Here is a 25,507-nt window from a genome sequence, read left to right as displayed (position 1 = left end):
AAAGAAAAACAAATGCTTCACATACTACAGCACTGTGAGACTGGAAAGAATCATAACAACACATCTGGCCAGCACTTCCTCCTCTCAATGTCAGGATATGAGGACTGATCAACCAAACCAATTTAGCACAATCCAAGCCACAAATCCTCCATGAATCATGCCTGTGTTATGCTTTTGAGAGCATCATGGTCCAACTGCTGACAAGCCCAGGCATGTAAGCTGGCTGGAGCACCCAGCACAACCCCAGTGGAGTAAAGCTGAGAGGAGCTACCAGCAAGTTTCTTCCAGGGTTAGGGAGCAGAACAGGACTGCTCAGGGCAACCCAGCTCTCCAAAATACAGACACAAGTCACGAAGCATCCCCCCTGAAGCAGAGTCTCAGCAAAGCTTACCTTCACATATCTTGCTGTCTTTAAGAGCATAACCACTGTAGCATGAGCACCGGTAGCTGCCTAGCTTATTGAGGCAGAGCTGGTTACAGCCTCCATTCTGCATTCTGCATTCATCAATATCTACATCAAAAGAAAGTGTCACAGTCAGCTTTTCACATCTGTAAATAATCCACAGGGTGAGAGTGGAACAGGCGTTGGGAAGAAGACTAAACAAGAAACAGTATTACAGTTGCAACACAGTGATAACAAAAATCACAAAGATTTCATTCAAACACTTCATGCATAAAAGCTCAAGTTTGTTTAACTTACTAAAAAAAAAAAAGGAGGAGGGAGAAGGATCTGTAACTGAATAGTATCTCCTTCACAGCTCTGAGAATACCTAAAAGTATCTTTAGTCATTGTGGAGGCAAAGAAGCTTGTTTGCAGAAGCAAACAGACATGTATCTTATATCATAACTGAGTACTAAAATTATGCTATGGCCAGTAAGCTCAGGACAAAAGCTTTAAATAAAACAGGAACACTATATTGTTACTATTACAGAACTCATGAGAACTCAGGAAGTACCAAGTTCACACCTGCTGAACATTGTGAGCTTAACTGTGCCCCACTGAAGCTGGCAGCAAAAGCCTCATCCTCAATCCACCCTACCTGCTCATTGTGTCTTGCTTGTCTATGGGACTCCAGAGTTAGCTGATGGGTAGAACAGCATGTCATGGCATTTTGTTAGAAAATATGAAAATATGCTTCAGACTGGTCAGCATCTGAGCTCTCAAAGCCAACTGGATACTGACTGATCTGCTTTCTGAATTGATTAAATAAGATGCCTGAGGGATCCTATAAGCTCATCACAGTATTTAAATGAGAAGGAAAGGCTTGGATCTCCTGCTGTCTTGGTTGCAACAATTTTGGATTGGCTGAATACAATTTCTAGTCATTACTTACTATTGGCAAGCAAAAAAGCAGTGGCCATGACAGGATGCCTTGCAGGCAGAAGGAAAAACAAAACAAAGAAACCAGAAAACAAGAGGAGGGAAGATAACTTGTAGAGAAAGCTCTGTGGGCAGCTGGAACTTCTTGCACAAGTAGTTTCTGTCTGAAATTCTCTTTTAGGGTGATGGAAATACACCAATGGAATATGTGGAATTAAGTGGACATGGAATAACGTCAGACTAGCAAGAAGGCTTTAACCAACTAATTTTATCAGTTTGTGTGTCATCAGACTCTAACCTCAACATGACTTGGAAGTCATTGTTCCCACTGCAGGGATGCTCATGGGAAGACGGGCCAGCTTCTCTGGCTCTGCAGTCTGTGATCTGTTACACCAGGGTTCGCAGCAGCAGCTGATGCTGTTCTGGTTGAAAAGCCACTACTCCTCAATTTCTGCTGCTGCTTTCAGAGGGGTGGAGCAGAACGTTGCACCATAACTACTTGGATTACCTTGGCAAGACCAAGCTGAGCTCTACTAGAGTCATATAAAAATGTTGATGTGAAAAAACTACCTGTTTCCCAGAAGGGTAAAATCACGAGCAGTGCGTAATCCAGGTTCAGTTCTGTGACTTCTGAATTGTGGAGCACAGTATCAGTGACCATTTGAGACTACAGCAAAACCCAAAATATCTTTGTTAACAGAATAAAAGATAATGAAACCAAATTACCTTTTTCACATTTTTTCCCCTGCCAGCCATGCTTGCATTCACAATAGAAATCCCCCTTGAGATCCTCACATTTGACGGTCCCTTCTTTGTGACAAGGACTGGGAGAACACTGGTTTGGCAAATCTGAGTTACACAAGGAATAAAAAAACCAAAACAAAGCATAACAATACATTAAAGTCACTGACAACCAGGTGTTTCACTCTCATTAGAAGATGGGACGCCTAAACAGTGTTGGGGAATCACTCAAAAATACTTGTACCTGGCAAAACTATGAGCTAATTCTTAGTGCTCACATTCCAAACAAGCTGTGCCAGGAATTTTGCAAAGCACATGCAGTGGAATTTGCTTCATTGCAAAAGGGAGTGAGTTATAACCCCCATATCTGAAGGACACATACTGAAAGAAACAACTCAAAGTAGCTTATTTTTCTACTCTCACTAATTTTTGAGGAAAAAAATAAACAAACCAAACCAAAATAAAACCTAGTATCAACTAAAGTACTCAAGAAAGGATGGGTATTCTTTCAATCACTTTTGGTAATTCAGCTGATGATCTTACCAGGGCTGATAGATTTCTGGTTAGGAAAAGTTTACAAATGAAATTTTTGTTAATCTTTTTTTATTACAGTAGTTTCACGAATACAAGCCGCACGGATTATAAGCCGCACCCCCGGTGCCTCGACAATGTTGCTGTCTTTGTCAATAGATAAGCCGCACCCCGAATATTAGCCGCACTTTCGTTCGTCGCGAGAATCCGTGCGCAGCTTTCACAAATTGGCCAATTAGTAACAGGATCGCGGCATAGCGGGCTTTACTGGCTCGGGGCGGGGCCAGGAAGGCTCGGCCCGCTCATGGTTGCTGACGGGGCCGGGTGGCCCAGCTCAGCGCCACGGCTCGGCGGGGCTGGCCGGCTGGTGCTGCCGCCGCCGCCGGGCTTGCTGGCCCCCCTCTCCCGTCAGCACCGCCCCGCTGCCGCGTTCACTCGCCCGGCTGGCAGGGCTGCCGCCGCCGGGCTCGCCGCCCGCCCCGCTGCCGCTTTCGCTCGCCCTGCGCCGCGCCTCGCGAGCGCCACGCCTCGCGAGCGCCGCGCCCGCCCCGCGGCGCCGGCGCTTCGCTCGCGGCGCCGGCGCTTCCGCGAGCGGCACCGGCGCTTCGCTCGCGGCGGCGGCGCTTCGCTCGCGGCGGCGGCGCTTCCGCGAGCGGCGGCGCTTCGCTCGCGGCGGCGGCGCTTCCGCGAGCGGCGGCGGCGCTTCGCTCGCGGCGGCAGCGCTTTGCGAGCGCCGCTTTCGCTCGCCCCGCCGGCAGGGCTGCCGCCGCCGCCACCAGGCTCGCCGGCCGCCCCCTCCCGTCTGCACCGCCGCCGCGTTTCCTCGCCCTGGCCGGCACTGCAGGCCCCCGCACCGCCGGGCTCCCCCACGCTGCTGGCCCCGATTCTGCTGGGCTTCGCCCGCTGCCAGGCAGCCCCACCCGCCGGCCTTCCTGCTTCTGCCATGCTCCCCTGCACTGCTAGCCCCAGTTCTCCCGGGCTCCCCCGCCATGCTGGCTCAGGCTCTGCCGCCCTCCCTGCCCCGCCCTGCTGGCTCAGGCTCTGCCGCCCGCCCCCACACTGCTGGCCCCGCCTCTGCCAGGCTTTCCCACCTCTGCCGGGGCCGGCTGGGCTCCAGCTTGGCTTGGGGCTGCCGCGGGCTCTCACTTCCGTGTTGGCAGCTTTTAGAATTTTGTTAATAGATTAGCCGCCCCGGAATATTAGCCGCACTTCCGGGTTTCCACCAAATTTTTGGTCAAATTGGTGCGGCTTGTATTCGTGAAATTACTGTACATAGAATGAAAAAAACAAAGGAATACCTTTCAACAGCCAAGGAAGAGCAAACCATGAATCCAGTTTACAAAGAGCACAATGTACCTATGGGGATTTTTAAGCCAAGTTCCAAGATTTGGCAGTGAGTTTTCTCATTGGAAACAAGCAGGGGAGTAGACACCACACTTTGGGAATGACTGAAGGAACAGATCTCAAACTATCTTGTAACTACTCACAGCTGCAGCCACCTGTCCAAATTCACCTACCCACTTACCTGCACAACACCCAGGGGCAGAGCTTCACAGAGGTAGCTAAAGGAAGGGTGACAGAATACCCTTGTTTCCACAAAAAATGTGAGTTGGTAGCTATCATGTAGCGGTAACCTGTTAACATCAGTTTTCTAGAGCAGTGGTCTTCAACGAATGTGCTAACCATTTCCACAAGTTTAACCAGAAGGAACAGCACAGAAGCTCATTTTGCAGATTGCAAACTCACCAGTTCAAGTATCTCCTCCCAGCATTTGAAATCCCCAGTGTGTACACATTAAGTGAGCAGCAGCAGAGAAGACCTGCACTGGTTTCCATACACTGGTTCTGCTGAGTCCAGTACAGACTCTTGATATTCTGAAACATGACTTTGCAGCATGATAGGAAAGCTTTTAGGAGAGGAACTGCTGATAGATTAGCAGAGCCATCAGACTTCTCAAACTGAGGAAAGTTAAGATTCCTACTTTTGTCAGGATTAATCTACTTCTGCATGTCTCTTCTTAGCTTCCTCTGTGATCCTGAAAGTCACTGTCATGACAAGCTGCTTTAAAAGAACTTTAACACTTCTGTGAGTGCAGGCAGCAGCAGGTCCATTTGATAAAAAGCACTGAACATCATTTTTGTTTGCACTACTGTCTTGGATTTAAATCCAAGGTGGCAGAAGTTGGTAGGCATCTCCACAGGTCACTTGTGCAACCTCCCTGCTCAAGCAGGGCCACCTACAGCCAGTTGCTCAGGACCATGGCCAGAAGGCTTTTGGTTATTCCAGGGACGGTGGCCTCACAAGCTCCCTGGGGAACCTGTGCCAGTCCTGGTTCACTCTCACAGTGAAAACCCTTTCCCTATGCTCAGACAAAACCTTCCAGATGTGCAGAACTGGGGCAAAGCCACAGCCAAAGAGGCCAGGCCACACAAAACAAAGCACAGCTACCTGGGCTGTCTTAACATCCACCTGCCAGAACACCTCTCAGTAAATCCCTGCCCAGCTGACACACTGCTGGAGGTGGAGGAGCTGGGGAAGGAGAGGCCAGGCTAGGGTGGCAAAGAGCCACAACAGAGCAGGTCTGTCCAGGATGCTCCTTTTCCTAGACAGGTCAGAATGTGCACATTAAACAGAATGGTTTAGTAAGACAAGTGTTTTTGCTTTTTAGCAGTACACACCAAGCCTCCTAAAACATGGCAGTGTTTTCAGTCATTTGACTGAAATGGGGTTATGCACAACTTGTCTGATGTATCCACAAGTTTCTGATTCTCCCCCTCAGAATGGATTCTGACATGCCTTGCAGAGCCAGATGGTAGTAACACTGCCCAGGAGGATAACAACCATGGTATAATCCATGGATATCAACCACAGAGATTTCTATCACATCAGCACTGTGCTGATTGTTCGCTCCCTCTTATCACGAGAATCTGAGAACATAAGACACACTCACACTCTTCTGGTGGCTTCACAGTTGTATAATTCTGGCTTCACAGAAGGTGCTCTTGATTGAAACCATTGCAAAAGGAAAAAACTGAGCTTTGTTTTCCTTCATTTACGTGACAGATTTTAGTAAAGCTGTTAAAAGTAGTGATGAGCATGACCTTTTCATGTGCTTTAAGCTATGTCTGATAGCACCTATGAAGCTCGAAGTGCAGACAGAGAACAGAACTACAATTCCATCTTTGAAATCTGTATGGAAACAAGACTTTGCGTATGCCTGCTGGCTGTCACTTTCAGTTCATTACTTTGTTCAATGAATTTATTTTTGATACCTATAAAATGGTTCATATCGAAACTTCATAAAATGCTAGGCTGCAAATAATATTACACTCAGTAATTTAATAGTAAAACTGGGCACACACGACTTAACAAAAGTCTGATTGTGTTTTTTAAGGCCATGTGAAACTTCATTACCCAAAAGTCCTGTAGAGTTTTCCAAAGCCTTGCAGAACCAAATGCTTAATTCCTAGATGACCTGCAGGATGTCTTTTAGAAAAAGATCCAGATATGCAGAGAAGGTATAGGTATCCATGTGTAAAGTAAGCATCTATCTGCAAAGCAATTATAAATACTGATTGCAGTCAGGGGAGGTAGTACAATAAACAGAGTCCATAGAGGGAGTCAGGTCTCCCCAGAGCAGACAGGGTTTGGATGGGGGAATTCCTCTAGAACCAGAGGAGATAAACTCTGCTAACTCTGATGGGAATACTGCTCATGTGAGCACTCGTGCTGGAAATACTTATTTACACTCTGTATTGAATCCTCTGAATTCAGCTAGGAGCTTAGTCCTAGCTGTAACCTGATCTCAAGAGTTTATTAAATTAGGAATCCTCACATATTCTGTCTAAGCTGTCTGTTATACTTAAAATTTCTACCTTATTTCCAGTACAAACTAGTGCAGTTCATCACCCTCCACCCCTTAGGTTGTTTAATGTTTTTCTACACAAGGTTAAAAGAGCCTTCCACTACCTTGTTTTGAGAGGAGAAAGACTGTTAAACAAAGTTTAGAAGTATCTTGCAGGCACAAACCCATAGAGCTGCACAGTCTATTGGCAGCATCTGTGAAAAATTAAGAGACACACCAGAATTGGCCAAGCATGAAGCCTGTCATTTTTCCAAGTGCAGCTAAGGCTCCTTCTCTCTCACTTCTCCTGTGAAGTGATGATGGCTAGCCAAAACTCAGCCATGTAAAAACCTTTCAATATTTTAATGGGGGAAAATATTATCATTTTCTTTCCAGACCACTGCATCTGCAATAGGCAGAAATCCCTAAAAACAATTATTCAGCTTTTATTTTTTCAGCTTTTTTCATCACTACCCTTTAGACTCTCATTTCTGAGACACTGATTAGCTGTTTGGAACAAGTGTTCTCAGTCAATATCACCATTTCCAGCAGAAACTCCTGCCTCTTTGCTGTGCCACATGCACATTCAGCCTCTGCAGCCAGTACAGGTACCACAGGTCTGAGAATTCCCAGATCAAAGGACTCAACATCCATAAGCGATACTGCTGTAATATGTGAGGAAAATTCTTAACATATCACTTATTACCCTTGGAATTCACTCTTTTATAAAAAGGTTGTTTTAATGCAGTTTATAAATGTGAAAAGTTGACTAAATACTGATCCTGCTTTGGTAGCACTTGTATGAACACATGACTATTAAAACTTGATCACTATAAAAGACTGAAACCCAGGGTTGAAAAGAGAATAAATATACATACATCTGATTTTTTCCACATTTGAACTGCTCACAGGACGTATTTAAAATACTTATGCAGTTTTCTACCTACGGCACAGCTAAGGCAACTAGAAAGATATTAGAAGAATTCATTAAATTCTCTTCTCCAGTGTTGGCGAAGGACAAAAAATCCTTCATCCTCTACAAAGTTATCAGTTTGGCTTCCAAACTGATTTGAGGTTTTAAAGGCAGCAATATTCAAAGCATAGTCACATGATATGTGAAACTGATTTCTTAATGTAAAGAAGGCTGACAAGGCATAGGTCGACTTTAAACTTTTCTTGAGGTTTTTGAATGGAGTGAGCCAAAGCTAGCATTCAAGAGAATAAAAAACAAGGTACCAAATTTAGTGTACAGCCCTATGGTACCTTCTATTTCTTGTCCCTCTTGCTTCTTATATAATCCAAACCTTGGGAAACTGTAGGAAAGAAATTTGCATAATAAAATATCAAAGCACTACAACATGACAGCAAGATGGCATTAGGTTATAAAATGGGAAAGATTTTGTTTAGTGGTACGGAGTCTTAAGCCTTGAGAGTAGGAAGACCAGTATTGAAATACTACCAAAAATAGAGATGGCTGAGCTAGTCCCACACCTTCAGGTAGAATAACATTTAACTACAATATAAAAACCAAAAATGCTTACTATGAACACACGTAAGGAAATCTGGATTTCTCGTATATGGTGACCCATATTTCTGAATACAAGCTGAAAAACAAAAAATGAAATTGTTATTGTTACACTGGTGAAAGACAGCTGTTCAAAGCATGCTAAATGATACCTGGCCTGCAAGAGTTTGGAAGGTAGATACAAAATCTGTGCAATATTATCATCTCCCAGATGCCTTAAAGTTCTGAAGCTTTTAGCTTTGATGTACAGCAGTTAAAAACCATTTGAAGAGAATGATCACTTAACCAGATACTACTATGATTCTAAAATTATGTAGTAGCTACTCCAATCTGACCAAGTAAACTTTGTAAAATATCTAAAAAGCACGTTTTTTCTCCCACTGTAGCATTTGTGATCTTAAGTATCACATATTAAACATGAATAGAAAACAGTATGATGCCACGGCTATGATACAGTCAACAAAATAAACCAGGAGTTCAACCAGGTACCTTTTCTTTAAAGAAGATTAGTTAATAACTAACTTAATTAAAAAGGGAGAAAGGTAGAAATTTACAAATTATTTCATAACACTGCAAGCCACAGATACATAAGCAGAATCAAGATTTTAACATGTAGAAAACACATGAAGCATCTGTCTGCAAATGAGCATATAAGTAAAAATACACACCTCAAAGTACAATAAGGAACATAAAGTCTATCTTAAAAGTTATCAATGCATGTTTATTGCAATCAGATTTCCATCACATTCCTTAGCAGAGACTTCAGCTGTGACAAGCTCCAGTGTTAGGCACATGCCAGCACTCCCACAAAGTGAAAATAAAAGCTGCAACTCACCCAAGTATTTCGGGTAAAAATATTCCTGTAGAGGAGGAAAGAAAAAAAAATTGAATCATATTTGCTTCTATTTTCATGCTATTTAAGAACTGCTGTTACTTTAGTGGTCTTGTATGGCAGTTGTTTAATCATTCCAAACACCTAATTCCCTTTTATTCAGAACCAGAAGCAGCACAGTATTATACATGCATTTTGTCATTTGAAAAGGACAGAAACATTAGCTTGTCTCAATGTATATTTCGATGGCAGCTGATCTGGTCAGTGACTGAGCATGAAGAAGCCCTCCAAGAGATAAAGCTGCTGCTGATGGCATGAAGTAGGGGAAGGAATTGGAATCTAGGGGCAAAACCCTAGAGGAAAGAGTACAGGATCATTCAGCCACCCCATGCCTCCTCAAAGGCATTCTGCTGATGCAGACCACGAACACCACAGCCACTAGAAAAAGTACCTCTTGATCTTACAAGGAGGACCCTACAACTCAAACAGCACCCATTGCTGTACCACCCACACAGCACATCCTGGATGCTCAAAGAAGGGAGCAATGACACTTTGCTAGAGGGGGAAAAAATTGACATCCATCACTCTAAAACCAGCCTGCAAAGGGCATTGCCATCCCTCTCGTGCTACATGGTCGTGCATTACTCTTCCCTACCTTGCATCAACAAACTGCAGCCATACAGTGAGAGCAGCAGCATTTTGCTGATGTGATGTGAATCTAACCTTGCATGTTAGAATAGTCAGCCTGGAGAGGCCTTGGGAGTTGCATGACTGCTTGCACCAACACAGAGAAACAGCAGGAAAACGCAGTTGTGCTGCATGGAAGTACGAGAGATTGGCTGAAGTTGACAATTGCATCATATTCCTTCATGGCCAGGAAAAAAGCATTTTTTCCCACCTTCATGCTGGTTTTCATAGTATTTAAGTCACTAATTGAAGCGCTGTTATAATGGTATTTGGGGCATTGAATGAAGAAAAACATGCATTGCATCAATACCTTTTTTTGTTTGTTTGTTTAAACAGACCATTTCTCAGCTAATTATGAAAACACAAGCACAGTATAATTCTCTTATGCAAGAGGAGCAATTCCTATATAACACTATCTTCAGTGAGATTGGGACAGTAAATACTCTGTATTCTACAAAATTAAATTGGTCTATACAATATGCAAGAGAAGAAACTATTTTATCTCCTCCTCTCATTACAGATGTTTGGACCTGTATAGGCATGTGTAAACAACAGAGACAAGCACACACCATGATTCAGTTTGATCTGGATTGTCCAATGCAATCAATTGCACTGCTGTCATTTACTAGAAGAATCAATTGCTTCTGGCAAATATGCTCCAGTTACTGAAATGCACCATGTAAATATTTAGCCTAAATTATGAGAGCATCAGCAAAGTAGAAGCAGCAACTTACACTTATGTTAATTTTCAATTCTGACACGAGGGTGATATGCTTGGCATCTTGTGGGGTTGAGCTTTGAAATGTTTCTTCAGCTTGAAATGTTTCACCAGAGTGATAAGCTCAGAACCCACTATGGTTCCCTCCTTTTTTTTTCTTTTTCTTTTTTAAGGTTTAGTTTGGAAACAACGAGTAAAAAAATGCAGTCAAAATAAAAATAAATCTAAGCAGTCTAAGTATTCAGATGGGTGCCCATTTGTGCTATAACCATAAACTGAACTTCAACCAGCACTTGGGGAGAAAAAGAACGGGGCATGTACTAAAATATTCCAAACATTTCTTTCACTATTTCCCCTTTATTCCATGTACTTCACAAGAATGTGCAGAGGCATTTAACCACCAACAGGATAATCCAGACTCTGGCAAGAACAATTGTTTTGGCACTCATAGGGCAATAAACAGAAGCTTTCATATTCATGGCTATCAGCCTAATTGCTCCATGTCAGTGGTGGCAAAGGCATTTTCTCCTTGACCTCTGATGAATGAGTTAAGTGCTAGAAAAGTGGTATAGAATTTACTTTTGTAAAAGTAACTTCCAAATTCAAACTGTATTGATTCAATGCCAGTTGAACAGCAGATAAGTGAAACTCCAAGGCACTGTACCACCACAAGCTTCATTCCACAAAGTACACAGCCAAGTAATTTAAACAGGAGGCTATTAATAGGGATTTAACTCTTCTTTCTCGTTTGCTTATGTCATACAAAAGCACTTGCTGATTAGTAGGTTTACAGGTTTACAAAACCTGCTGATACTACCATGTTCACAGGTTCTAACATTACTCATTCTTGTATGATTAGCTTTTCATTTTTTTCCATGCTCAATTTTTCTTACAGCTGGCTTCTGTAAATACAATGACAACATATTTACATTCAGAGAAAAGATTAATCAAGAATGAAGGATGAATGATCTTACACCTTGAGAAAAGGAACCTGCTTAATCTGCAGTCTCTTTTCAAAAAATGCTGATGAGAAGTTTCTTGGTTAAAAATCCAAGCTGTGCCTAACCTGATAGACATTATTTCTCATGTGAGCACTCAGGTCTTCAATGTCTTTTCAGTCTTCTGTGATGTACTAAGGATTAATGACCCCCATATGTCAGGAAAAATGAAAATCCTATAGACAGTTAAGTACCTGTTAAGAGTGTGCAACTCATCTTTCTACTAGAAGTGTTCAATTGTATTTTCAGGATTCTACAAAAATGCCAAGAGAAGTGCTTTGAGGTTTGCAAAGAAGGAGCTGGCAAAGATTCTGTGTTACAATTTTGCTGATTTCTCAACAAGTCACCTTCAATTTCAGGCTCAATAAACTTCTCACCATCCAGAAAGTCACACACTGTTAACAGGATCAAAACACAGGAAGTTATTTAACTGTTACCACTAGGGTGGCAAAAATCACTACAAAATTATGTCAGTGTTAAATTTTCAGCTTGGATTCTGACAAAAAAGGTCAATGTTTAAGTGTGGTCAGCCCTTCCCCTTTAGATCTACTTCCTAATTACTGCTGAAAATAAAAGTAGGAGCAATTGGTTTTTAAATAAAAAGCTATAGACAAATACATGTTGGACATAAACATCCTCTGGACAGGCTGCTGTACAGATACTGACCTCACCAAGCTCCCTAACCCATGTGTCCTGTAGTAATGTCCCAGTGCAGGCAAAAGAAAGTCAAAGGCTGCAGAAGCTCCAGCCTCCACTAGAGACCAAACATCACAAATGCAGTTTCAAAAATTCCAACCTCTGTGACTGTTCCCACCAAGAAAACTTTAATGTATTTCCACCTCTCTTTTTTGTGATCCATCAAAATTTCTGTCTGGTTTCCATACTGGTATCAACCAGTACGGCTGGGATGGCAGAAGCTGCAATAGTCAAGGGCCTGGCAGCGGGACACTGGCAGCCTGTGATGCCCTAGTAACACAAATGGTCCTTTTGTAAAGTACATCTTTTATCTGCTGCCACTACAGGTCAAACACATAGTATGAGCTACACACCAGGGTTGTAACTCACCCATGAGTTGCACCTCATGTGCCACCCAAAGCACAGCTCAGGAGAGATCTCAGGTAAAGAGGAAGAAACAGGAGAGACAGGGAAGTGCCTAACATTTCCACATCTCCACCCTTTCAGGGCATCAGGCCAGTCCCTCCAGGCAGGTCCTGGCTTGCTTAGTTCAGCTCAGCTCCAGAGACCTTTCTCTTGCTGCCCATGAGACAGAACTGTGCTTTAACAGAATAGATTTAAACTCTACAGCCCCCATCCCTTTCACACAAATATAGGTACATGCTAGAAGCAAGTCTTCTGATGCATTAAGTGCAATTATTTGCTTCCACAATAGTGTTGTAAGATCTAAGACTGCATGGTTTTTTTTAAGGTAGAGTGACACCAAACATGGGTAAAAGAATTCTGTTCATGGGGCTAAGGTGTTCCTCTTCCACCTGCAGCGGGAGCTTACTTACCCTGATAAAATAGCCACTACAACACTTAGTCTATATACCTAAGAGAGCATAGTTCTGCTCTCAAAAAAACTAACTCAAGCAAACAGCCCCTCAAAAACTCCAGGTTGTTCATTTTTATATTTGGCTTTTTCCCTTCAAATGATAAGAACAGTTTCTCTGGAGGCACCCCCACAATGCCTCTCATTGAAACAACTGAGGCGAATGGCAACATGAAGGTGAGAATTCACAGCTGTGGAGTGGAAGGGGCAGAAACACCTATGTCAGCCTCCCTGCCAAAGGAAACCTACATTGTGACTGGGGTCACCATCTATTTTCAGCTCTGTGGCCAAAGTCCATAGTGGTAAAATCCAGAAGTTAGTGTAGTCCTGCTGCGATTTTAGAGAAGATGGAAAAACACCAAATCAGAACAGGCGTTAACATGAGTCACTGTACAAAAATAGCCCTTCTGAAAACATAACAATGACCCTGTCGACACCAGGAAAATGTTCTCACTGTTGCTTTACTTTAAAGGAATTGGTAATACCGGCGACCTCAGAAAAAAGGCCTGCTTACTGCTGCTGTTTATTTTGCTTGAGTACCAGGTCAGGTAAGACTGTAAGGCGTGGACCCAAATGAAAATCATGTTTGAGCTCTAGAGGCCACAGATAAAAGATGTAGTTTATAGGAAGGTTGCTCATGTTTCAGGACATCTGGCTCTTGGTGGCCCTGCTTGGGCAAGGAGAATGGACTACAAGGCTTCCAGAGGTGCCTGCCAAGCTCAGCCAGTCTGTGATTCTGTGACTGCGGTGCCACCAGCACTGGAGCATTTCACTGACTTGTGCTAGCAACAGCGATTTCTAAAAAGCACTTTCTTAGTTACCTAGTTACATCTAAGAGAGAAGCAACAACTCCCACATTATGCCCTTTCCTTATTTTCATATAGTGACTCTCCCTTTTCCTCTTTCCTTCAGGACTGAATGTTTGTCTTGGGCATGGCCAGACCTCATTTATAAATGTTCTTCATGTTTCTACACTATGGGCTTGCATTATCCTTAAAGAAATTATTGCTACCAACCATAATTGGCTATAACTCAGTGTTTGCCAGTTTTCAACTGTTACAACCTGAGAATGCAAATCTCACTAATGCTCAAGAGCTCTCCTTTTTTTAAAATTCGGCCCTAGACTTTAGGTGCATAGCAGATCTCACATGGCACGATTCCTCCTATATCAGGGCATTAAGCAGTTCTGCAAGTCAGAACTTTAAAAATGTAGAACCAGTAGTTATAGAATGTATGCTCAGATGAATGCCAGGTTGCCTGCACAAGCTTTCCTTCTCATCATGAGGGACCCATCACTCAGACAGGGCAATTTGCTTCCTATTTTGCTTTGTGGCAATTGGTATTATTTTTAGGACGGGCAAAGAGAACTTCTCTCCACAATTTGGTAAGTGAGGCATTAGAGAAGCAAGTAGACCACATTACAATCCAAAAGCAGCCTCCTAGTCTCATCTCCTGCCCCCCAAGTTACAGCTGCTTACAGCAGTTTTTGGATTTTTTGTCCATTTGTCTAGTATCCACTTCACACTGTCCAGCTATTCAGGTGCACAAAGTCTGAGGCTGCCCCTTCTACCAAGTTGTTGAACTTTCCAAAATAGAAGCATTCAACACCATACTCTCCAGTATGACATCTTCCATAGAGACCAGGTATTCTGCAGAATCCTCAAGTCTGAAATCAAACCCATCCATTGTCATAACATCCTTTGCTCTGTTCTGGACAGCAAGACTGTTTCCCAATATGTTACTGAGCTGCCACTTCAGCAAAAACTGTTTCTCTGCAATGAGGAAAAACCCACCAATGATTGGAATGCATAATTAAAGGGGAGAAAAAATTACTGAAAGGAAAGAAAAGGAAAAAAAAAGTTCACATATGTCACAGATACTTTACATTTTGTAAGGATGCAAGGGGGCACAGAGACATGATTTCTATAGGAGGCCTGAGGGAGGGTTTGATTAGACAGTAAACACTGTGAAATTAACTGCTGCCAAATACTTCCACAAAAAAAAAATAAAATTGTAGTGTGATTCCAATTGGTTGCATGTGCTTTTAAGTTACTCTGACAGAAATCTGATCACAAATTACTTGAGGTTTCCTCCACTGCTTCAGAACTGAAAGGCTGTTTTCCCTCCAGCTGCAATAATGTGCAAGATCTCAATCTGATGACAAATGTTCACTCAGTGTTGCTTGTTTGAATCCTTACTTATTGCAAGAGTTACAGTATTTGTATGTGGGTAAACTAACACTCGCTCAGAGAGTTTAGTCAAATTAAGGAAAACAGTATCTGACAAAACACATAGCATAAGTAAAAGGCTGTCTCTCCAACACCATCCATACTTACCCTGTAATTATTTTAGCCATATTTAAAACAGAACATGTCATATATCCCATCAAACATGATTTAAATATCTGCGCTTTCTCATAGGTTCTGTGACTTTCTATCCACTGAAGTTTTTCCCCTCCTTGTAATGTAATTCTGTTTCTTTAGATCTTGCTTATCTGCTGAAGTTGCAACTCATACTAACAGCACTCAATCACATTAAGGCATTTAAGGATTTGGACTCAGAGGGGACAGGCAATTAAGGAATAGGGAAGTGACATCTTAGAGGACACCAGGCCCTTGCGACAGAATCTGATCTCATACTTCCCTGTTCATTATTTTAATAATGAAGTAACTTTTGCTTTTCTGTTCATGTCCTAAATATTTTCTGGAATTGAACTAGAACTAGCTATTCCAGGAATCAGCCAAATATGGTAACTTTCCAGGAACATGTGATTCTGTGCTGTGCAAGCACGACCCGTTCTCCTTTTATCTCTTCATTTATGTACCCTTCTGTCCTGGCAGGTGTGTAGAGTGAAGACAACACCAACACTTGTTCCCCTCTCTGGGTATCCTCCTTAGTTCCCAACTTTCCTCTCCTTCTAGTTCCCACAGCTGATGCTCAAAGGAATAGGGAGAAAACACAAACTCAAGAGTAATTAAATTTCCCCACAGATCTGGTCCATGCATGGGGAGCAGTCATAACAAAACTGTGCTGAAAGCAAAGATGCAGAAGGGAGATCTGCTGAAAAACTTCAGTCAGATTATCCAAGGCTTGGTTGTTCATTCATTGTCTTGACAGGCTGAGCTGTGACAATCATTTCTGTTTCTCTTCCAGCACCTGGCCTTCCCATCCAAACCTGAGGCTGTCCTTTCCACTGTGTCAGTCCCTGCTGGACTGGGGAACCAATCCAGCTGCAAAATTACCATTTTTATCTGCAGACAACTTTTCTTTACATTAAGTTACTTTACCTGGGCCATGCAGTCACCCAAATTGCTGTGCAAGAAGGGTGAAAAAAGAGGTAAAGGAGCTGTTTATCTCTACTAGATCAGCTAGGAGAAGTAAACCTTGTTGCTCTGCTCCTTCTCAGTTTCTTCTAAATCTGTGGTAGTGCTTCCATCCTTGTTCTTCATACTTAGTGTAAAGTGACTGCTTGTAATTCATTGAGCTCACTCAGCGTATGGAACACATGAATCACAGTTGCCAATTTATACACATTCAATGTTTCTCTTACCTGATTCTTAAGCAACTGCACTAAAAATTTGTATTAACTCCCAGTAGGCTGCCCCTTTTTTTTTAATTCAAAAAAGAAAATTAAATGAGCTCATGACCACAAAACTGTTTTCTTATTTTTAGTTGTCTTTTTTCCTTCTCATACATTTATAAAAACTTACTGTACTGCTCTAGAAAACTGACTTCCCTAACTTCATCTGCTTTTTCCATTATCATCCATCTGAAAACCAGTATAAACACTCCCCTTCGATTTGTCATTCTTAGCATCTTTTTCCACCCTATCTTCAAAAAGCCCATCAGCATATTAGCCCATCAGTCCCTTTTGTCTTCTCTTGCTCCTTCCCTCCTGCTGCAAAGGACATCTAGTGTATACTACTTTTGTGATGTGATGTGTCAGTATTTCCAGGTCTATTTTTAATTTTTGGGCTGCTCTCCCATGAGTGGAAAGTGATACAGATCAGGTAGGTATGAGTCCAGCAGAGTTGATGGAATTGTGTCTGCTTCCACCAACAGCAAACTTTGGTTACCCTTCTCAATAACTTTTGATAAAGCAGCATTTAGCCAATAAATGCATAACCTCCCTCCTAAGGCAGGCAGGAGTATTTTTGTCACTGTCCTGCTACTGAACATCACCACTGCCAGCAAATGCTGTGTCTGTACTGCAAAGTAGATGGGTGCATCCTGGTCTACAGTCCCAATCCTTTTGTCTTGCAGATCAGTTATACCCACTGGATTTTGGTACAAAGCTCCCTTGTCTTTTATACCAAACTATAGGGAGAAGGAAAGAAAGGGAAGGGAGAGCACGTGGTGGACACCCAGACCTCATCCCAGCAGGCTGGGATGGCACTGTGTCATATACCTGGGCACTCAGATTTTTACTTCTTTTTTCTCTCTTTCAACCCTTTCCAAGATAAAAGTCTAAATACCCCCATATTTTCTTTCTCAAAAGCTGATAAGCAGGTACCACTGTGCCCGGGAATGCATTCTTCCATGTACTGAGTCTAAGCAGGTTAAAAAATCAGTAGAGCTTTCCAATAACTCTCTCTCTCTGCATCAACAGAAGAGAGAAAGAAATTTATACCAGTTATAAATCTAGCCCTTTCTCCATGCTCTGCCAAAATATCAAAACAAATTAGTATATTGAGAAGAACTGTCACAGCAAATAAAACCAGATTCTTGCCCAGATCTAGAAAGGAATATTCTATACTGGGATGATGACATCTGTATCTAAAGATGACTTGAGTATTTTTCATGTCTAGACTACACAACATTCACTAAATTACTTAAAGAAATTTTACACTGCTTCACTCTCTCAGTAACTCCTCTCCTCCCTCCACATGCCTTCATACTTTCTTGATTAATATTTACAAGTGTGTATCTACCTTGTTATTCTTAGAAATAACATCTAAGCATTGCCTGGCAAGCACTCCTCCTAAAAGATCAGAATGAAATTTGGATGACCCTAGTTCATGGATGAAGCTCATCTGTGTTATCAAGACCATGTCACGTTATGGAATACATGAAAAATAAAACCAAGTGCGCCACTAACATGCTGAAAACCAACCAAACTGAGCCTTTTCACATCCTGTACATTGTTTCATCTGCATTTCAGCTTCTCAATAAACCCAGCCTAGCAGAAAGAATGCTGACACTGTTGGATGATAAATGCCCCCAAAAACTTGGTCTGGTGTCACTGCTGCCCTTGCCATGAGTGGGAGAGTGGAGTAGATTCCTTTTCAGTCCCAAGTTACACTGTAATTCTCTGCCAGTGGTTTGTGTATCTGACAAGCTGTAAATTTTAATAACATTTTGAATGCAAGTCCCTCAAAAAACAGAATTTTCACGTGTCTGCCTATGAATCAGATGTCCATTCTGCACGCACATGGAAACCAGCTGGCTTTCCTCAGTGCTCTACTGAGGGCCAAATCATAAACAGTAAACACAGGTGGCCAGGCTGACCTACATCAGCGTTTCTGGTGTGCCTAACAGTTCTCAATGCATTCAGCATGGTAATTTCAGTGGTGAGCTGCAGGAAGAGCAGTAATTCTTCAGCAGTAGCAACAGCAAGCAAGATGTGCAGGGAGAGATGCTGTACTATGGTACCAAAGGATAAGAGACTGAATTTAAACATCTTCCCTATGCTGAGCCTTTCAAAACAGAGAAACTCCTTGCAGAAGGACACTTTTTCCTTCAGTGAAATACAAGTTTCTGAAAAGATGAGGATCTACACTCCCTTCTGCCCTTTGTTTTACATGCTTGGATGACCAGATTTTTAGAATGGGTCAACCAAATTCCAGAGTAGTTTATCAGTCACTTAACAAGCTGTAATACCTTGACTGCATACCAAGGTCAAATATTTCTGTAGTGCTGCTTTTATAAGGCCTTGTCAACATCTTAAATAAGATAACATTCTTATCTCTGTATCCAAGATATTTTGCAACTTCATCCCATCTATCTCACCTAGCATATATTCTGAATAGATCACATACAGAAACAGTCTGCATACCTCCCATCAAGATGTTTTCCATCCTTCTTGTTTTTACTACCATATTATCTTCTAATTTTTCTGTTTGGCACCTCTAGCATAAATGAAATTACAAAACAGGAACCATCCCAGAATTCTGCAGTAATGTTTAAGGATGTTATAATCAGCTTCATGAAAAAGGTAGGCTGCAAGACTCATTAATCCAGGCTGCTTGCTTTTACCATGTATAGTCATACAAGTGGCACAGACTGAGTTTTGTTCTGCCTCTTAAAAAAAAACAATCTAAAAATGTTTCAATTGATCTTCCTTCCTCTAGTCTGAGCGAGCTGATATTTATATTTTCCGTAACATAAAAGACAAAAGCTGCACCGCCCTGCACATGAACGGCCCTTGGGCCCTGGCTGATATTCTTAGCAGTTGATGTAAGCAATCGCACATGTGGCAAAATCCACATTCAGGTTTCAGAGAATGTGCATCTTCTGCTGACTGCCTGCAGATGTTGCTTTGGGAAGCTGATCATTGAAACAATGAAAGGCACAGAAAAAGACTGTTCTGGTATAGGTATGTGACCACTTTATTTCATTTGCTGGTCTGTGCAGGAAATATGTATCTTTCTGTAAATTTTTTGTCTAGATGTTACAATTGGCTGCATAAAGATATGGTTTTACCTGGGAAGCATCATGTGAGCTACATTACAGCCTTGTTTCATCTTTCACCTCAACTTCTGGAACAGTTTTATTGAATCAGTTAATGCAATTTCCTATCACATCTTTAGGTCATAGGTCTTGAAATAACACCTTAAAAGTCTGCTCACACGACTGCAGGATAGTCAAAAATGGCAGGGTTGGTAAGGAAGACTCATACAATTCATCAGCATCTAATGGAGAGGAAAAGGGAAGAGGGACGACACTTGGTCTGACATCACAAGCCTCTCTTGAGGTTAAACCAAGAAGCGTTGATTAACTTATCTGAAACTAACTTACAGTTGTCAAGGCTGCAAGACCATTGCTCCTGTGGGACAGTAAACAGCCAAATGCCTCCATAGATGCTCATCTGATGTTTTAATTCAGAAAACCTGGGAGATGCAAAGGACAGATTGCACTGAAATTTCAGCCTTCCTAAACTACAAAGAATCATCTTCTGTCAACAGCAATCTGTACATTTCCCTAGTCAATAAAAGCTCACTTTACCAGCATGGATCAGTATTGCAGCCTGGCAATATGCTGAAGCATGACTGCAGTTACTGTAATTCTTCAAAAAGCCTAGTGTGGTCTACAACAGTTTTTGGCTTTCCTAAGTCAAAAACGTTTGACTTTCCTGCCTCAACTAGCTTCCTTCTTCTGTCAGCCACTACGACTGGATGTACAACACAGCATCAGTGAAATGACAGCACATCAACTCCCTACTGTTTAAAATACACTTCCATTGAGAATTAATACTCTGTCCATGAAATCCAATGGTACTGCTGGAGGAGTAGTCACCTATGCATTACAAAACAGTGAAGTCTTCCAGTGCAGAGTAGCAGCACGCCCCATACATAACCTCTGCCACCATGCATTGGAAAGCTGCTACTGAGCAGCAGCTGCTGCTTTCACGTCACATACTGATTGCAAAAGGGACAAGAAGGGCCATAAATCCCCCTGATTTATTACAGCACACTTGCTTCTCAACCAAATTGAAGCAAAGCAACGAGTAGGACATACAGCACTTAACAAGCGACTTCACAGCTCTTGGGAGGATTGTGTCTCAGAAAAGGCGAGATCTTGTGTCACTGCAGATCTAAGTGCCCTGATGTAGAAGAGCATGTTATGGGGCACAGATACTAGAAGGCCATCTAGCCTTTCTTCAGGTTTTCAGAACAGAGTGAAACCTGGCAGCAATAGCAAAAAAATCAAAATCGCTTGCAATGACAGAAAGCCAGCATTGTCCTACAAAACACATTGAAAGTTAAAGAATTTATATGTGACAAGATTTTAAACCAAAATGATTTCATTATTGTCATTTCAGTAGTAGAACGGTGTATTCTTTACTATTTACAGAATCAGTAGCAAATACTGTTAAAAACTCGTGACATAGTTGTACACTACCCTACCCTTAAACTGATCTATCAATGCATTGCCTTTGGCTACTTTCTTGGCCACCAGCCAGTGAGTGCAAGTAGTGACCTTGGATCACCTTTGTTCCAGAAAGCTACAAAGTCACACTCATCACAGTTTTCCCTGTACTCACTGCTATGTGATGAATATTTATATTGAGTTTGAAGTTATATTATTCAACACAAATATGGAAGTAGTTGTGCCAGCCACTCTCACACCATTAGTTATCCACATTCTGAGGTAGAGCTCAGTTTTTGCTGAACAGAAGCAAACACTGCTACATGCAGATGTGACTACACATACACATAGAAGATGTAACATTAAACACCATCTGGGCAAGTGTTCCATATTAATCTCGAAAATAAAGACTGTCAAAAATCTATCAGCTTGCTTTTGCTGTACTCACTACTGCCTGTGACAGCAAGCTGCTGCACTGTCTATCCAGTGCTGAGCTGCTAATGAGGCACACGTGTCAAGACTTGCCTTACCGAAGCATAAAACATCTCTGTTGAGTCCCTCCCTTGCCTGTGGTTTGTGTCTCTGTGTACACATACACGTGCTCACTCTCTCTCCTTCTCTGTCCTATCTTCTCCCTAGAGCATCATACCATTAACGGGAACATGCTGTGCAGAAGTGAGCTTCAGTTCAATTTGAACACCAAGAAAATCCACTTCCCACTGCTAAATCAATGCCAGATAGTCTCTGCAATGAGAACAGCCTATCCAAAACACTGTTGAGAGAAGGTGTAAAGTGACTGGAGGAGTAAGCCAAGCTCTGTGAAGCATCCACATGCTACTTGAAGTGAGAAGATTGAAATGAAAGTCAACCTTGATAAGACTGGAAAAGACAGCTCCACATATGTGTGCAGTCTGTAACTGTGTGAATCCACAGTGTTAAAAGTGCAGCAGTACCACATTCCCATATATATGCTCTCCTGCTTTTGTAGTGATATGTCCTGAAGCTACTGATTCTAAGATGCTGACCAAACTGAATTGGACCCCACGGATTTAAGAGTGATTAGGACATTCTTCTGAGAAGCCCCAATTATGGCATATGCTGCAACACTAAGGGGATTTTAAATACAGCTGGCATGGGAAGCTGGAGGGAAGAGCAGGGATGGTAAGGTATCCAGACAAAGAAGCTGTACCATTATGTTGTACTGGTCTTGCTTCATGGATTTAGACCACGGGTGAACAGGACCTTTCTGTGACAGTCCTGTCAGCCGGTGCCAGGCTGGGCTGCTCACACAGACCACGCTCACCGAGGCGCTCCTGACACTGCCCTTGCTCAGGCTGAGCACTAGTGTGCCTTCCAGTCGTTCACCTAATGGCCTCGGGTCCTGCTCCTCCCGATGCCTTTCGCAGCTGTGCCGGTGGCTGGCATCCAGCCGCGGACAGAGGCTGGGCGGGAGCGCAGAGCCGGACAATGCCCCAAATCCCCGCGGCGGCTCTGCGTCCTTACCGTCTCTGGGTCATTCTCAAACACCTCCCGGGCCTCCTCCTTGCTACAGTGCTCCTCCACGCACTCCCTCTCCAGGTGCCCTTGCTTGGTCTCCTCGAAGATCTGGTAGGCTCGCCGCTGCCTCTGCCGCAGGAACTGGGCAGCTTCCGGGGCGCGCAACAGCACGGCTGGGCAGCCGAGCGCCGGGACGGCGCGGGGAGGCCGGGAGCAGCACCGGCAGGAGGAGAGGAGCAGGACAAGGACAGGCAGCGGTGAACAGCCGAGCCCGCCTGGGCGCCCCGCATCCCCCGACCCCCACCCCGCACCCCGCCCGCCGCTCCGGGGAGCACCGAGCGCTCTCCCTGCCCGGGGCTCCGCCCGTGGATCGCCGCGGCATCAGCGCGGCCCCTCACCCGCATCCCCCTGACCCCGCCGCCGCGAAGCTGCGCATCCCCCGCACCGCACCCCGCCCGGCAGAGCAGCGCTCGCACACACGGAGGGCGGCGGGGGATGCTCGGTGTGCGGGAGGGACGAACCCCCCCGCGGTACTCACTCTGCGACGAGTCCGCCGCCAGCAGGACGAGCAGCAGGGCGGCCCCGAGGGGCGCCACGGGATGCGGCATCACGGTGCGGCGGCGGCCGGGGCGGGAGCGGGAGCGGCGCGGGCGGCGAGCGCGCTGCTACTGCGGGAGCGCGGCGGCGGAGCCCGGCGGGGGAGCCGCGGAGCCGCTCGCCCGCCCTGCCCAATCCTCAGAAGGCACCGCCGAGCCGCCGCACTGGGACACACCTCGCGGCGGAGCGGCCGCCCGGCCCGGCCCCGCGTACCTGCCCGGCCGCCCGGGAGCGGCCGTGCCGAGCGGCGGGGGCGGGCACGGCGAGTCGGGCCGATGGGCGGCCAGCAGGGCGCGGGGAGCGGGCGGGGACACTGCGCCCGCACCTCCAGGCGCATCTCTTTAATAGCTCCGGGGCACAGCGCCGGGAAGGGAGAAGCTGGCACCAAACCCAGCCCAGTCCTGCCATAAATTAGAAACTTGGGTTCTCCCCACACGCGTTTTCATCAGAAATGCATTTTCAGTTTGTTCCAGTATTTTAGGATGAACTCCCCAGGAAAGAGATGAATATATTGCAATGTGTTGCACGCCATGCTTTGCTGTCCCTTGTCCATCTGTAGTCACACAGGACACGTCCACTGTAGGAAGCCCTATCAGCTGTAACCTAGAGCTGTAGGGTCAGAGCTCAGAGCTGCACTTAGGATACCTATTTTCACTGCCTTAAAGCCACCCCTTTTTTCTGTACTGCTCTGTGAAAGGGTCAATGTGACAATTAGCTCCAGTAACACCATATCTACACATTCTTCAAGAAAACTAGTGGCATAATTTGTTTCAGAAAAAGAACTTGTCTAGTTTAACTTTGATTTTTTAGATATATCTAATACAGTGTATTATATATACTGTATTAGATATACAATAACTATAAATACAATCTATAGATACAATCTATAGATACAATCTATAGATACAATAGATATATCTACAACTACATATACAATAAATACTGTGTCTCCACAATAATTACTGTAAATATAACAAATGTAAAAATGTATTCATATCACATACAGTTGAAGTAAAGTAGATGAAAACAGAAGAGCCAACCTCATTCAAAGCAACTGTCCCTAGGTTGGTATCTTCTGTTTGACAATGGCCAATGGTAGAGATACAGGTAAGAGGTATAAAAACATATAAATCAACATTGAGTGGCCTTTTCTTTCTGTTTTCAGCTATGGAAGTGCAGAGGAGAAGATCTCAGGTAAAAACTGTACAGCCACGAATGTACCACTTCTCCATGAATTTGTCAAATAGCTTTTTGATCTGTTGGTACACCTGGCCTCCAGGAGGGCTGGGAAGGTCTCAAATTTGCACAAAGGCTAGACAGGAACTTTTTCTTACTAGTTTTAAATCCAGTGTTTAATAATTGTACAGGGTACTTGAATTTTTGTCATCTAAGAAATAGTGAATGATCATGCCCTATTTGTTTTCACCATACCTCTCTCACATGATTTCAGAACCATCCTTTTTCCTGAGCTATGGAGCTTTGGTCTCTTACTTGTTTCCAAACCCTTTTGAGCTGGCATTGCTCAAAGGAGCAGTCCTTCCAGTCCCTGTTGCTTTTTCCTGTTCTTTGTCTACATCCATTTCTTGTGCTAGCATGCTGCAAACTCCATCAGAATAATCCAACAAAAATGATTAATTTTGTTTCAGATCAGTTCCCCCACTGAGCTGCTGAACAGCTGCGCAAACACCAAAAGGGAGAGGCTTTCAGGGGTGACAGAGAGTAGCTGCAGGCAAAGGATCTTGGGCTTAATTTTATCAGCAAAGCTGGCCAAAATGGTTTATGAAGCTGCAGTGTAGGCAGAGGTTTCCTAGGACTGGCTGCCACTTTGTGTCCCCTTGCCCACGTCCACAGATGTGCCTGTGCCGTTTCAACTCAGTCACCTGGCAGGAAACTCTTCCTTTTCTTTTAGTGTGTGTGTTTTCTATCAGGTTGCTATGCTGAACCAGCTCAGTGACAGCATGAAGAAGCGTGGAGTGGGATTGCAGCAATGAATCTGTAGTCTGCTCTGAGACTGCAGCCTGAGCCCCTCAAACAGAAATCATTCCGCATCTTTTCATGCTGCCCTGTAGGTTTTCTATTTATATTTCTTTTCAGACTATGTGGACAAAACTACATGCAATATTCAATATATGATTTCATAGCAACAATGTCCTGCTACTTTCTTATTTCTGTTTTTTTCTTACTGTTTTCAAACATTGCATGGGTCACTTCTTGGTCTGTTCTTCCCAAAGAGCCATGAACAAGAGATCTGAGATGTTGTTCCTGAGTGGAAAACACTTTCCTGAGTGCTGATTTACCAGTGAATGCAGAAGGTGAGGGTTGTCTTTCATGGGTGTGTCACTTTGTGTGTCTGTATATTAAATTTTGCTTGTCATTTATTACCCTGTCACATTAAGAGTGCTATCAAGTGATACAGCCAAGCCAGCTGAACAGCTTCTTGCTACCAAAACAGGTTGTCCCGTTCTGCCTTCCCTCTGTGCTTCCACTTTATTCCTGGGTGTACAATCTCTGTACCCTTTTGTCACTGATTTGACCTCTCAGAAAGTCATTTCAACTCACTAAGCCAAGATAAAAGTTGG

The 25,507-nt window shown here is 43.6% G+C and overlaps 1 protein-coding gene across 1 annotated transcript in view; it reads right to left on the bottom strand.

The window, feature by feature from the left end:
* GAS6 (growth arrest specific 6) overlaps window positions 1-22,974 on the bottom strand; it is a 40,414-nt gene extending 17,440 nt beyond the window's left edge. The window contains exons 1-6 of the mRNA XM_033051507.2: window positions 22,870-22,974; window positions 22,338-22,504; window positions 8,798-8,822; window positions 7,979-8,041; window positions 2,048-2,170; window positions 392-511 (exon numbers count right to left, since the gene is read on the bottom strand). Of these exons, the coding sequence (XP_032907398.1) occupies window positions 392-511; window positions 2,048-2,170; window positions 7,979-8,041; window positions 8,798-8,822; window positions 22,338-22,504; window positions 22,870-22,939 (568 nt within the window). The 5' untranslated portion in view covers window positions 22,940-22,974. The remainder of the gene's footprint in view (window positions 1-391; window positions 512-2,047; window positions 2,171-7,978; window positions 8,042-8,797; window positions 8,823-22,337; window positions 22,505-22,869) is intronic.
* Window positions 22,975-25,507: the final 2,533 nt, after the last annotated feature.

This window comes from Catharus ustulatus, chromosome 2 (assembly GCF_009819885.2).
Source record: "Catharus ustulatus isolate bCatUst1 chromosome 2, bCatUst1.pri.v2, whole genome shotgun sequence".
Classification (NCBI taxonomy): Eukaryota; Metazoa; Chordata; class Aves; order Passeriformes; family Turdidae; genus Catharus; species Catharus ustulatus.
This window is presented reverse-complemented; position numbering and strand designations above follow the sequence as displayed.